Source organism: Mesoplodon mirus (genome assembly GCF_964341445.2).
Source record: "Mesoplodon mirus genome assembly, chromosome: 4".
Taxonomy (NCBI): Eukaryota; Metazoa; Chordata; class Mammalia; order Artiodactyla; family Ziphiidae; genus Mesoplodon; species Mesoplodon mirus.
Genome location: NC_138979.1, coordinates 34,042,025 through 34,054,694, shown reverse-complemented (window position 1 = coordinate 34,054,694; position 12,670 = coordinate 34,042,025). Strand labels below are relative to the sequence as shown.

The 12,670-nt window shown below is 42.8% G+C and overlaps 1 protein-coding gene across 1 annotated transcript; it reads right to left on the bottom strand.

Annotated features, from left to right (window-relative positions):
• Window positions 1–1,140: 1,140 nt before the first annotated feature.
• Window positions 1,141–12,040, bottom strand: CFAP161 (cilia and flagella associated protein 161; the record flags this gene model as incomplete). The annotated part of the gene is made up of 7 exons (XM_082618705.1): window positions 1,141–1,494; window positions 1,895–1,968; window positions 5,711–5,869; window positions 8,749–8,833; window positions 10,062–10,294; window positions 10,821–10,910; window positions 11,972–12,040. 7 exons carry the CDS (start codon window positions 12,038–12,040, stop codon window positions 1,260–1,262), a joined length of 945 nt encoding a protein of 314 aa, XP_082474831.1. The 3' UTR covers window positions 1,141–1,259.
• Window positions 12,041–12,670: the final 630 nt, after the last annotated feature.

Here is a 12,670-nt window from a genome sequence, read left to right as displayed (position 1 = left end):
ATTAGAGTCAGCCGAAGACCACTGAAAATGCTCCTTGCCCTGGCTGCACCCCAGACCATTTACTCAGAATTTCTGGGCTAGGGCCAGGCATCAGTAATTGCTAAAGTTCTCCAGCTGAAACCAGTGCACAGACACGGGCAGGAACCACCGCCCTAACTCCTACTGCACATGAAGGGCAAATGCCTGTCTCCTGGAAGAGGCTCAAGCCACATTGGCTTGAAGCCGCATCAATTTGAAACGCATTTACATAACCCGTGACTTACTTTCCGCCTCTGGGTATACAGTCGTCACTCGGTATCCCCAGGGATTGTTTCCAGGGCCCCCGAGGATACCAAAATCCTAGGATGATCAGATTCCTTAATGTGGCTTCCGAATCTGCAGGTTCCGTAGCCGCAGATTCAACCAACAGCAGATCATAAACATAATACTACACATTCAGCGGTTGGTTGAAGCCACGGATGCGAAACCGCAGATACGGAGGACCGAGGGTATTTAAAAGCAAACCAGCCTTAGCCCTCACCTTTACTTCCTGGGCTGGGCATCTCTTCCTCCCATTACAACAGCTTACACATCATAGGTGCTCCGTACTCGACAAAGAATGAGTAGATGGACAAACACGTGGAAGGATATATATGTATTTTGTCTGATGATGTGAATGCCACAACTAATGTACTGGTTTCAAAGATAAAGTAGAAATAAGGACATTCTGCAATATGACAATCATTACAAAATAATGGAGGTCAAATAGAGGTCTTGAGCCCACCCCCGCAAGCTAGAAGGAGACACAAAAATACAAGGGGGAAAATGTTCAACTCTAAAGTAAGGCCACAGTCCACAGCTACCCATTTTTGATTTCTTAGTACATTGTACAGAGTCAGGGGAAAGAGAATGGTGCCAGAAATTCAGTCAAGTTCCGATAGCTTCATTACACAGACATAGCTTTAAAAAGCAACATTTTTTAAAAGTAACGAGTTTTATACAGTCCTTATAGAAGCTGCTGCTGTAGGATCTAAATAAAGGAAGCTGAGTCTTCAGAATTTGATCATCAACAAAGGAATATCATCTGTCACTTTCAAAGACCATTTCTGAGCTATGGCCCAAGGCAAGGTTTTTTGTTTGTTTGTTTTTTCCTGTGTCCTAGACCTCCACCATTAATTCAATAATCTGAATACAGCCTTTGTTTTAATACAATGTTCAGAGAGTTCTGTGCCTTCCTTAAGAATAGCTTGAGGCATGGCCGAGATAGATATCCTGTAAAGCTACATCGGACGAGTGCACGCATGCGCGCCAGGTGCGTTCCTGGTGCCCGGCTCCGTCACCTGCTCCAGGACTCGGGTGTCCTCCGCCGCCAGCGGTTTAGGCAGGTCCAACATGGTGGCCGAGTCCTTCCTGGGATTCCCAGTCACCAACATCCAATGGTTCTTTGGCTTTTCAACTCTGTGTGAATCCAGATATGTGTGCGCAGCGACCTCTGCTTCCTTTCCAAAATAGGTACTGGGGCAAGAAAGAATTAACACTGGTTGGAAATGGAATTACAACCCTCAGTAAGCTGTTAAGTTCATCTCAAAGCACGTAATTCAACAGACTGCTACATAAAGCTCTTGTGGGGGGGGTCTCTAAAACACTATGTGTTTGCCAACAAGACTCATCCTACTTGGGCAAGGACCAGGTATATAGGATCCCATTATAGCTAAAGTCCTCTGTGGGGAAGGACCTGTATAATAGAAGGGGCTCTAATAGGAGTTTTCACACCATCAAAGTTCTATGTGGCGATATTTCTTCATCAAAGGACTTTTTCTGTGCGTGGCCATCCTCTTTAAATTGAATTTCTTTGCCTATATTCACAGCCCCTGCCCTCTGGCATGGCATTTCCTTGTACCCTGCTATACAATACCTTAAGAAAAGATGCCGGTGGGCCACCAGTCCCCGATTCGTGTGGCAGTGATTGATAAGAATTTTTGCATTTGCCTTTAAAGATAAAGAGAGTATGTTATTTTAATTATGAATTAAGGCCTCCAGTTTCCTAAAAGCAAAAATTTGGAAATATAGTATATATTCATTTATATATATTTATATATATATATATATATATATATATAGAGAGAGAGAGAGAGAGAGAGAGAGAGAGAGAGAGAATAACCTAGAAGCCAAATCATAATAGATTAATACATTATTATAGATACACATATGATGTAACATTATACAATCATTTAAAATCATATTGGAGAAGATCTTTGACAACTTGAAATATGGTCAGTGGTGTTAAGTGGAAAAAATAAGAATATTCCTGATGTCCTATTTTTTAAAAAAATTAAAACTAAATTTTAAAAAAACATATGCATGGAAAAAAATGATAACAATGGCTTTCTCTAGAAGATGGAACTACTGGTAATCATCATATTATTTTTTGGACTTTCCTGACTTTCCATAAGTGAACATTTATTGTTTATAATCAGAAAATAAAAGACATATTATTTCAAAATCCTGACTCACGTAAGCTAAAAGCAGTGTGAGATGGGGAAAAGCAGCCCCTGACATCCGGGAACTGGCCTGGCACCCAGGGCTCTGCCTTAGTGTTCTCCTGTGGAATATGATCAATTTCACACAGTGCCCACATCAGACAAGGCCACGCTGTGACCACGATGGGTCAAGACAAAAAGAAGACCACTTTGTGATCATGTCTGAACACAGCAAAAACATGAGCATTGTCCAAGCCACAAAATACCAAATGTCCTCCTCTCCTAGAGAATAGGAGTGACTGCTGCTTCCTTACTCATGACAGCTTTGGCCGTGCTCTGGCCTGCCCTCTATAGATAAGATGTACTGAGACAGCCCTGCTTCCTGACAGATTCCAATCCAGGGCAAAGCCCCACTTCCTGAGACCCTCACTAAAATCTCCCAACCACAGCCCCAATTCTATAACTTGTCCTTTCTTTCTAATTATTTTATTTTTGAAACTTTTTATTTTATATTGGAGTATAGTTGATTAACAATGTTGTGTTAGTTTCAGGTGTACAACAAACATATTCAGTTATACATATACATGTATCTCTTCTTTTTCAAACTCTTTTTCCATTTAGGTTGTTACATAATATTGAGCAGAGTTCCCTGTGCTATACAGTAGGTCCTTGTTGGTTATCCATTTAAAAGATAGCAGAGTGTGCATGTCAATCCCAAACTCCCTAACTATCCCTTCCTCCCACCCTTCCCCCTGGTAACCGTAAGTTCGTTCTCTAAGTCTGTGAGTCTGTTTCTGTTTTGTAAATAAGTTCATCTGTATCATTTCTTTTCAGATACCGCATATAAGCGATATCATATTTCTTCCTCTGTCTGACTTACTTCACTCAGTATGCCAGTCTCTAGGCCCATCCATGTTGCTGCAAATGGCATTAATTCATTCTTTTCTATGGCTGAGTACTATTCCATTGTATTATATGTACCACATCTTCTTTATCCGCTCCTCTGTCCATGGGCACTTAGGTTGCTTTCATGTCTTGGCTATTGTAAACAGTGCTGCAATGAACACTGGGGTGCATGTATCCTTTCGGACCATGTATACCAGCCTCTTACTGAGACGCCCCACGGTTTTCCATGGTGCACGTTCTCCGTCACTGCAACTAGTAATAAAGCCGACTCGTTCAACCCCAGGTGCTCCTGATGGTCTCTGACTGGAGGGTATTGACAGGTGGACAGCAGCTGGACAGGTATGAAATGTCCCATTCTGCAGATGTGTCTGAATGTGGCTCAGAGACCTGCCTCGGGCTGTGGACTGAGTTAGCAACAGAGAAATGAGCTCCTGGTGTCTGAACTCCCCAACCTCTCTAACCTAATGACAGCAACAATAGAACAACCACCGTTAAATTAACAACGAGAGTCCGCCTGCCGATGCAGGGGACATGGGTTCGTGCCCCAGTCCGGGAAGATCCCACATGCCGCGGAGCGGCTGGGCCCGTGAGCCATGGCCGTTGAGCCTGCGCGTCCGGAGCCTGTGCTCCGCAACGGGAGAGGCCACAACAGCGAGAGGCCCGCGCCCCGCAAAAAAAATAATAAATAAAAAATAACAACAGGGCCTCCCTGGTGGCGCAGTGGTTGAGAGTCCGCCTGCCGATGCAGGGGATACGGGTTCGTGCCCCGGTCTGGGAGGATCCCATATGCCGCGGAGCGGCTGGGCCCGTGAGCCATGGCCGCTGGGCCTGCGCATCCGGAGCCTGTGCTCCGCAACGGGAGAGGCCACAACAGTGAGAGGCCCGCATACCGCAAAAAGAAAAAAAAAAAAAAAAAAAAAAAAAAAAAAAAAAATAACAACAATGAATGCTTGGACAGGGAGATCAGCTCGGTGCTTTGTGACCGCCTGGAGGGGTGGGATAGGGAGGGTGGGAGGGAGACGCAAAAGGGAGGGGATATGGGAACATATGTATATGTATAACTGATTAAATTTGTTATAAAGCAAAAAATAAAAAAATTAAAAAAATAAAAAAATAAAAAATAAAAAAACACAAGAAGCGAAGAAAAAAAAAAAAAACAATGAATGCTTGGGAGTGCTGTCTGGGCCAGGCACTTTTCTAATAAGCACTGTAAATGTACTAACTGCTTAATCCTCACAAAACCTCATAAGTTAGGCATCATCATCTATGTCCATTTTACAGACAATGAAACTGAGATACTGCCACTTTAAATCATGGGAATGAGAGGCAGTTCCAAGGACAGCAAAGCTTGGCAAAGACCAGTGGAAGAGAGGAAATCTGTCAAGCACGCATCATTGTGGACCACTTGTATATTCTCCGTGCTGGGAGAAAGACCCTTGCAAACCTGGGTCTGCCTGCAGAGCTCGGGAGAGAAGCCTACTGCGTCAGGTGGGTTCAGAGTGGCTGGTAACTGGGGGCCCCTTCCTGGACGGCCAACTCTTTAAGTCCTTCCTGGCTGTAAATCCAGTAACTCTCCCAATAACCTCCAACAACTCCTTAGTCTCCGTCTGCTGGATGTCTCACAAGCAAGTAGCATGGCCTCTGGTCCTCAAAACAGCTCTGTGCCCACCAGACCTGCCTTTCTATCCAGAACTGTGCTCCTGTCCGCAGGGTCCAGGCTCCTGAGAAAACGTCCAGCAATGTGCTCACCTGTGCGTCTGCCTGCCCCCTGTCCTTCACTTCCCCCAGATTACCCAGTCTCTTTAGAAATGAGGACTTAACAGAGGCCTGAAAGAAAGCAGTGTCATCATTCTTACAATCTCGGGGCAGTGGTTCTCAGCCTGATCTCAGGGGCAGAGCCTGGGCCGCGGTATCTTTATGAAGCTCTGTAGGTGATCTGTGCGCCGCCAGTGTCGAGAAACACCAAGGCAGGATGCTGCCACGGGGCAAAACGGTGCCTCCCAAACTTGAGTTAGAAATGAAAAAGAGGGACTTCCTGGCGGTCCAGTGGTTAAGGCTCTGCTCTTCCACTGCAGGTGGCACAGGTTCGATCCCTGGTCAGGGAGCTAAGATCCTGCATGCTGCACGGACGGTGCAGCCAAAAAAAATTGTTTTTTAATTTTTTAATATAAATAAATAAATAAATAAATAAATAAATATTTTTTTGAAAAAGAGAGAGAGGGTGAAAGTGTGTGAGGCATATAAGGCATCGGAGCCCTGATAAGCCTCCATTTCACACACAGGAGTAAATCGCACCCACTTCACAGCATCCGCGCACACGTCTGTCTTCCCCAGGCTGCGCTCACCAGGACGGGGAAGCCTTCATATTCCAGGCGTAGCTGGGGGTCAGGGAAGGCCGCCTGCCAGCAGTTCAGGTAGGAGTCCTCATCCGTCAGGTACACCTCCTGGAGCCAAGACCTCTTAGACGACTTCATGAGGGTCCTGTGGTCACTTGATAAATATAACTGAAAACGACAGCAAGCAGATGGACTACCTCACAGCTACCCGACAGGCTGGGGAAGTAGGGAGCCGTCAACTGGCTGGACGGCCAGTGTGTTCAAAAGCAGTTTTCAAAAACCCTGTTCTTACGGATTGTACAAGAACATTCAACTTTCCTCTCCCTCAGAAAGGCCATCTCAGAGGCTGAGACCACCCGCCCTCACATCACCGGCAACTGCTTTCCTTTCCTTGGAATACCAAACACAGCCTCCCTCTCCATCTCATGCACTCCTCCTCTTTTTTTAATTTTTATTTATTTTATTTTTTTAACATCTTTATTGGAGTATAATTGCTTTACAATGGTGTGTTAGTTTCTGCTTTATCACAAAGTGAATCAGCTATACATATACATATATACATATAGGAAGGCCACAACAGTGAGAGGCCCGCGTACCACAAAAAAAAGAAAAACAATAAGAAAATCAGGAACAAAAATCAGGCCTCTACAAGGCCACCATCAACAGATTTTTCATAAATACCCTGAAAGAGCTTGCTAATTCGAAGACAAGAAACAGAAATAAGAGGTATAAGAATTTGAGAAGAGATAAAATTGTCATCATTTGAAGATAAGACGACTGTCTACCTAGAAGTCCTAAGAGAATCAACTAGAATTCGTAAGAGTAAGTGATATCATCCAAGGTGAGTATAAAAATCAATGTCTATCTTCTATTTTTGCTGCAACTGTCAAAAGGACCTACCTTCAATAGCTTCCAAAATAGAAGATACCAAGGAATAACCTTGATGAGCTCAGTGTCAGATCCATGTGAAGGAAAGCACAAAACTTTACTGAGATAGAAAAGAATAATTGAAGAAACAGAGAGACATCTCAGAAGAACAAATATTGTAAAGCTACTAAATATGTGCACTTACTTAATTACAATGCCAATCAAAATACCAAGTGATTTTTCCCCCCACAGGGGCAGAGGGACTTAAAAAAATTATTACTACATTTAACTGAAAGATTAATTCCTAACATAATCCAGACAAAGAAGTGTAATGATACAGAACTAGTCCTACAAGTCATCAAAGTGACCTGGAATGAAAATAAACAACTCCAGTTCAAAGGATCCAAATAGAAAGCCATGTATAATAATTTAATGCATGCAGCATGTGTCAGTGAAGAAAGGAATAATTATTCAAGAAATAACACAGATATGACTGACTCGTCATTTGGAGGAAATTTAGATGTTCACATCAAGGCCTTTATCAAAATAAATCCCAAGTGGATGAAAGAATAAACTTAAGCAACAGTTCAAGTTTAGACATTTAAAAATTAATACAAGTTATTCTTTTTATCATATCTTTGGAGCAGACTTCAAAGGCTCTGAGCAATGGAAGGAATTACAGAGAAAAGCACTGATAGATTTCACTTAAAAATAGATGAGAACTACAATTTAAAAGCCAAGTTGACAAATGAGAGGAAATATTAGCAACAAACATGGCAAATTTTTATAATCTGTGGAAGAGCAGATATTTAAGCCCAAGTCAATAAACAGGCAAAGAACAGATGATTTAGGGGAAAGAGAAGGAGAGCAGAGATGGAAGGGAGAGGTGGGAAAAGAAGGTAAATAAAAAGAAAGAGAGAAACAAAAAAAGAAAAGAAAAAAATAATCTAAATGTTGTAATACTTGTAATTTTCCCTATATTTTAAGATTTTCCCTTTATAAAATAAGCTAAAATGTTAGTAGGGCTACTCTCTGGATGAGAGAGTGATGATTTACTTCCTCTTTCAGCAACTGGGTATTTCCTCTAATTTTCACATTTAAAATCAGGCTGCAGCTTACCATCTATGGTGTGTCAGAATTTAATTGCCAGCATTGATTTCTTGGTAGTATGAAAATAATAATGATACTGCTGGTGATGATGATGCCACATCATACAATAATGGAATCTTTGATTCAGTGAAAAATGTTATATATAATACCAGCTCTGCCACTTAGTAGCCAAGTGACTTGGAGCGAAGTCACTTAACTTGCTGTGCCTCAGTTTCCCCATCAGTAAAACACGGGTAAAATAGTCCCTACTTTAAAGACTTGTTGGGGGGAATAAATGAGTTAACATATGTGAAGCTCTTAAACACGTAGTAAGTAAATAATCTCCATTTTATAGAAAGACTCAAAAAGGTTAAATAACTTACCCAAAGTCTCAACCCTTAGGTATGCATCTCAGCTGGAATTCAAATCCATATTTATCTGGTTCTATTACGCTGCCTAATTCCCAAGGTAGAGGTAAAGATCAAAGACTTATGCTCCCGGACTTAAGCAAATGTGTTAGCACTGGTGACATTAAACAGCTGTCAGATTATTATTACATAATCTGATCATTTAACTTACAAGTGGAGGTGGTATAAATTTTTGCTTTTTACCAGCTGCATTGCAAAGAGGGTTTTTTTCCCCCTTACCCTTTAGCTTTTTTTTTTTTTTTCTTTTTCTTTTTGCTGTATGCGGGCCTCTCACTGTTGTGGCCTCTCCCGCTGCGGAGCACAGGCTCCGGACGCGCAGGCCCAGCGGCCATGGCTCACGGGCCCAGCCGCTCCGCGGCACATGGGATCCTCCCAGACCGGGGCACGAACCCATATCCCCTGCATCGGCAGGCGGACTCTCAACCACTGCGCCACCAGGGAGGCCCCCCTTTAGCTTTTAAGGATGTATTTTTGTAATTCGTGAGGTTAGAAGGAAAGAATTGGCCCCAGACTGCCTTGGAAAAGCTGCAGGCTGACACCATAATGAGGCCAGAGATGGAGCCCATGCCCATAGAGTTCTCTGTCCGCTTCAGTAAGTAGCCAATAGCCCACATGGAAACAAAAATGACTGGTCCAAAGTAGACGTGCAGTATTACGACTTACCATTCTGTCTGCAAATCCTCCTGCTATCCCGAGGCGAAAGTTCTGCCCGTATCTAAGGACCTGACCAGTGACCTCTCCAGCTGCACTGTCAGTGGAGAATTAATATAATGTAAATTCTCTGTATTAGGATCATTCTACAGCTCTATTTTTTGTGTATGCACTTTTGTTTATAATTTTCTTAGTAATGTCTATTCATGTACCATAACTGAAACAAGTCACTTACCAAAAGGTCTTTTCTTTTGGCCTTCAAGTCTTGCTGGCACCTTACTGTCTTCCAACACACTCGGAACACACCGTGTTCCCACTTTGTAAGCCTAGGGTGGACTGAGCAAGTCATACTGTCCTACACTAATGAATTGGTCCAAGTCCACTGACATCTTTTTTTAATTGAAGTACAATTGATATATAAGCTTATATTTAGTTTTAAGTGTATACATCATGATTTGATATTTATACACGTTAGGAGATGATCACAATAAATCTACTTACCATCTGTGGCCATTTAAAATTATTATGATATTACTGACTATATTCCCTATTCTATATATGACATCCCCATACACTGACAACTTTAGAAAGAAGCAAGGTAACAAATCTGTAGACACTTAATACACTCTTCCCTCTTAATCTTCCAGGAAACAGAAATTGTGATCAATTTTTAGCTGTTTTAACATAAATTATGTGTATTCAAAAACTCTATAAAGACTTAAAGGACTAGTTATATCCCTGTCACATAAACTTTCTATCATAGTTTAGTAACAAACTGAAAGCAATGACTTTTAATTGTAATTATCTATTCTCTAAGGATTTAGATGCTCATCTCCAAAAATTCAAGTACATTTTTAGTGGACAATTTTAAAACAGCAAATCCCCATGTACTGCTACCTTGCATTTAACTATATATTTCTGATGTAGAAATAACAGAGTAGCATTAAAAACAATGAAAGCACTCAAATGAGCTCAAAGCCTTATGAAATGTTATTAGGAAAACCCACTTTGCTTCTGGGCAGATTCTGAATTTAATTCCCTGGATCCAATACTTTTGAATTAAGCATTTTGAATTGAATCCAAATTATCCATTATCCTGATGTGAACTGAAATCAAATTACCCATTATCCTGATGTTTAAGTAACAGGATTGTAAAGGCCCCTTGACAATCATTCTCAAGATAAGAAAGCAAGATGAGAATCACAGAGAATATTCACATAACCTTTGCCTCTAATCAGCACTGCTCTAATCCCAGGGCATCCTTAGACTGCAAGTGAAAACAGATATTTATGATGAAAATGAGCCTAAAATTAACGTATCTTTACCACAAAATGGTAAAAGTGTTTCTGCCAACCGGGATCTTGGTTTGAGCTGCGCTCAGGCCACAGGGCACCTCTAATTCGTCACTCAGACGGGCTTTAATTTCATCTGGAGTCATACACAAGCTCAGGTCCCCGCCCAGAAACAGATAAGCTTCTGTCTCAGGGTGGTCAGGATTCACAAGCATCACTTTGTCGCCATAGCGAATGTATCCGTCTTCAGATATGGAAAGCTGCATCTACAATTTAAATAGGAGTTTTTCAGATAAACCATGCAATTCCTTCACAGCCAGTGAAGATGTACCCTATTTTAAGAAGGGATTGACTTGAATTTCCTGAAATCTTTCTTCTTCCTTTTCCTGCCACCAATCTGCTCCCAATTTGCCAAATCAATGCCCCTGATAATCCCAAACGAAGTAAAATAAAGCTGATGAAAAATTACATGGGTTGATTCCATTATTAATTTATTCAACATTCCTAGAAATTTTCTTGAGAACCAACTAAAGGGCATTTTACTCGTGCATGTATCAATCTATTCATTTCTTAATTTGGAAAATGCAGGTGAACAAAATTAATAGCAAACTTCTCATGTTTCTAAAATCTTAGGGAATTTTCAACATTGTGGTTATCTAAAGAGAAGAATTGGTATTTTCCAAATGACAACTCACTTATGGGACAACTCACTTATGGAATTTTTGCTGGCTTAACCTATTCTCACATTTAATTTGATAGACTTTTGAAAACAACGCTTGAATTTAAAATTACCGGTCTCAAAAGATTCTCTTTCCGTCTTCTGTTTCTCTGTATGAGAAGTTGTCCCTTGTCCTTCTTTGCTAAGAAGCCTTTCATGAGCTCCTGGTTAAAGAGAAAAATGAATGAAACCCAAAGGGTCAGGGTCAACAATAGTCCTGAATAACAGAGATACTGAGAGCTTTTAGGTCCAAAGCACAACAAGTTGTAAAAGCAAAATTTGGGAACGTAAAAAGAAATGTGAGCATAATGGGAATGGGGGACTTTTTTTAGCATTACTTTTTTAGCATTACTTTATTTTTTATTTCATTGTGGAATGTTTAGAAAAATGAGAAAGACACAAAAAAGAAACATCACCTATAATTACTCCAACCAGTGACAACGATGAGTAACATTTGGAGGTCATATATCCCCTCCTACTGAGGTCTCTGCTAGTTGTATGATGATGGACACCGAAAGTGTCTCCCCACCCAACTAGTTCCATAAAAGGATGGCCCAGGGTCTTGTTAAGACCGCCATAGGACAATTCAGGGCAATGAGTATAAGGTCAGTGAAAGGGATGCTACGGGGACACTCAGGAGGGGATGTGGGACAAGGTGGAGGGTAAGGGCAGTATTTCTGCTTACAGTCTACCTGCTCACCTGGACCGCAGCTTCGGAGACTGTAAGTCTCTGCGGAACAGAGGGAATTTAGTGGGGCTCTAGACTAAGGGAGAGACACAGGCAGGGGCCTTGAGAGTTTGGGAGGCCAAGAGACGCGCGTAAAGAGTAGAAGGGGGCTTCCCTGGTGGCGCAGTGGTTGAGAGTCCGCCTGCCGTTGCGGGGTACACGGGTTCGTGCCCCGGTCTGGGAGGATCCCACATGCCGCGGAGCGGCTGGGCCCGTGAGCCATGGCCGCTGAGCCTGCGCGTCCGGAGCCTGTGCTCCGCGATGGGAGAGGCCACAACAGTGAGAGGCCCGCGTACCGCAAGAGTAGAAGGGCATGAGACCTGCGGGTCAGCCAGTGAGATTCTTAGGGCGTTCAGAGGGAGTTGGGATTTTAGGGACATTGGGTGTGTGCTGGGTGCGAAAGGAGGCTTGGGATGCTCTAAGTAGGAGCCCGAACTTAGGCCAGGCGGGGGAGTCCCCGGGCAGTGGGCGGGCCGTGCCCGGCCACTCCCTCCGTACCTCCTCCAGGTAGACGTCCTCGTTCCAGTTGCCCATCCGGACTCCTGGACCGTACAGGTTCTGGGCCATCGTCCCCTGCTCTCCCACGAACAAGCTTCCGGGGCACAGCGCCTGTGTTAGCCTCCCCGTCGCCATGACGACCCGGCCCCCTGCGATTGGCCAAGGTCCGGGACCCTGCTAGCCAATAAGTGATGACACACGAGTTGCGCTGGGCTCTGGTGCGGCCCCATCCCAGGGGCTGTCACCGCCCCCCCTCCGCCCCCCAACCCTGCGCCTCACTTCCCTGCTTAGGTTTTTCTCGAGTTTAATTGCAAAGAAGGCAAGAGAAAAAACTCGAGCCTACAGACCTCACTGTCCTAAATCCTCGCTAGAGAGAAATTTTTAACTTTTTTTTTCTTTTGGAATCTAAACGAAAATTGCTTTTAAGTAGAGTATCCCTTGCTTTGGGGGGCAGCAAAGAGGAGCTTTGAAATGGAAGCATAGCTTGCTTGCAGCCTACTTTTATTATCAGCAAGCAGCCATTTCATCCTAATCATAATACAAGCTCAATGTAGAAATTTGGAAACCAAAATAATATAGAAAGAAGGTGGAAGAGAAAATTACTCAAAATTTTCACTGCCTCCAAAGTAAGAAACATGTCGTGCTAGCCTATTTCTGTTTATATGCTTCTGGGGCGGTTCTTATTTTCACAGACGTTAC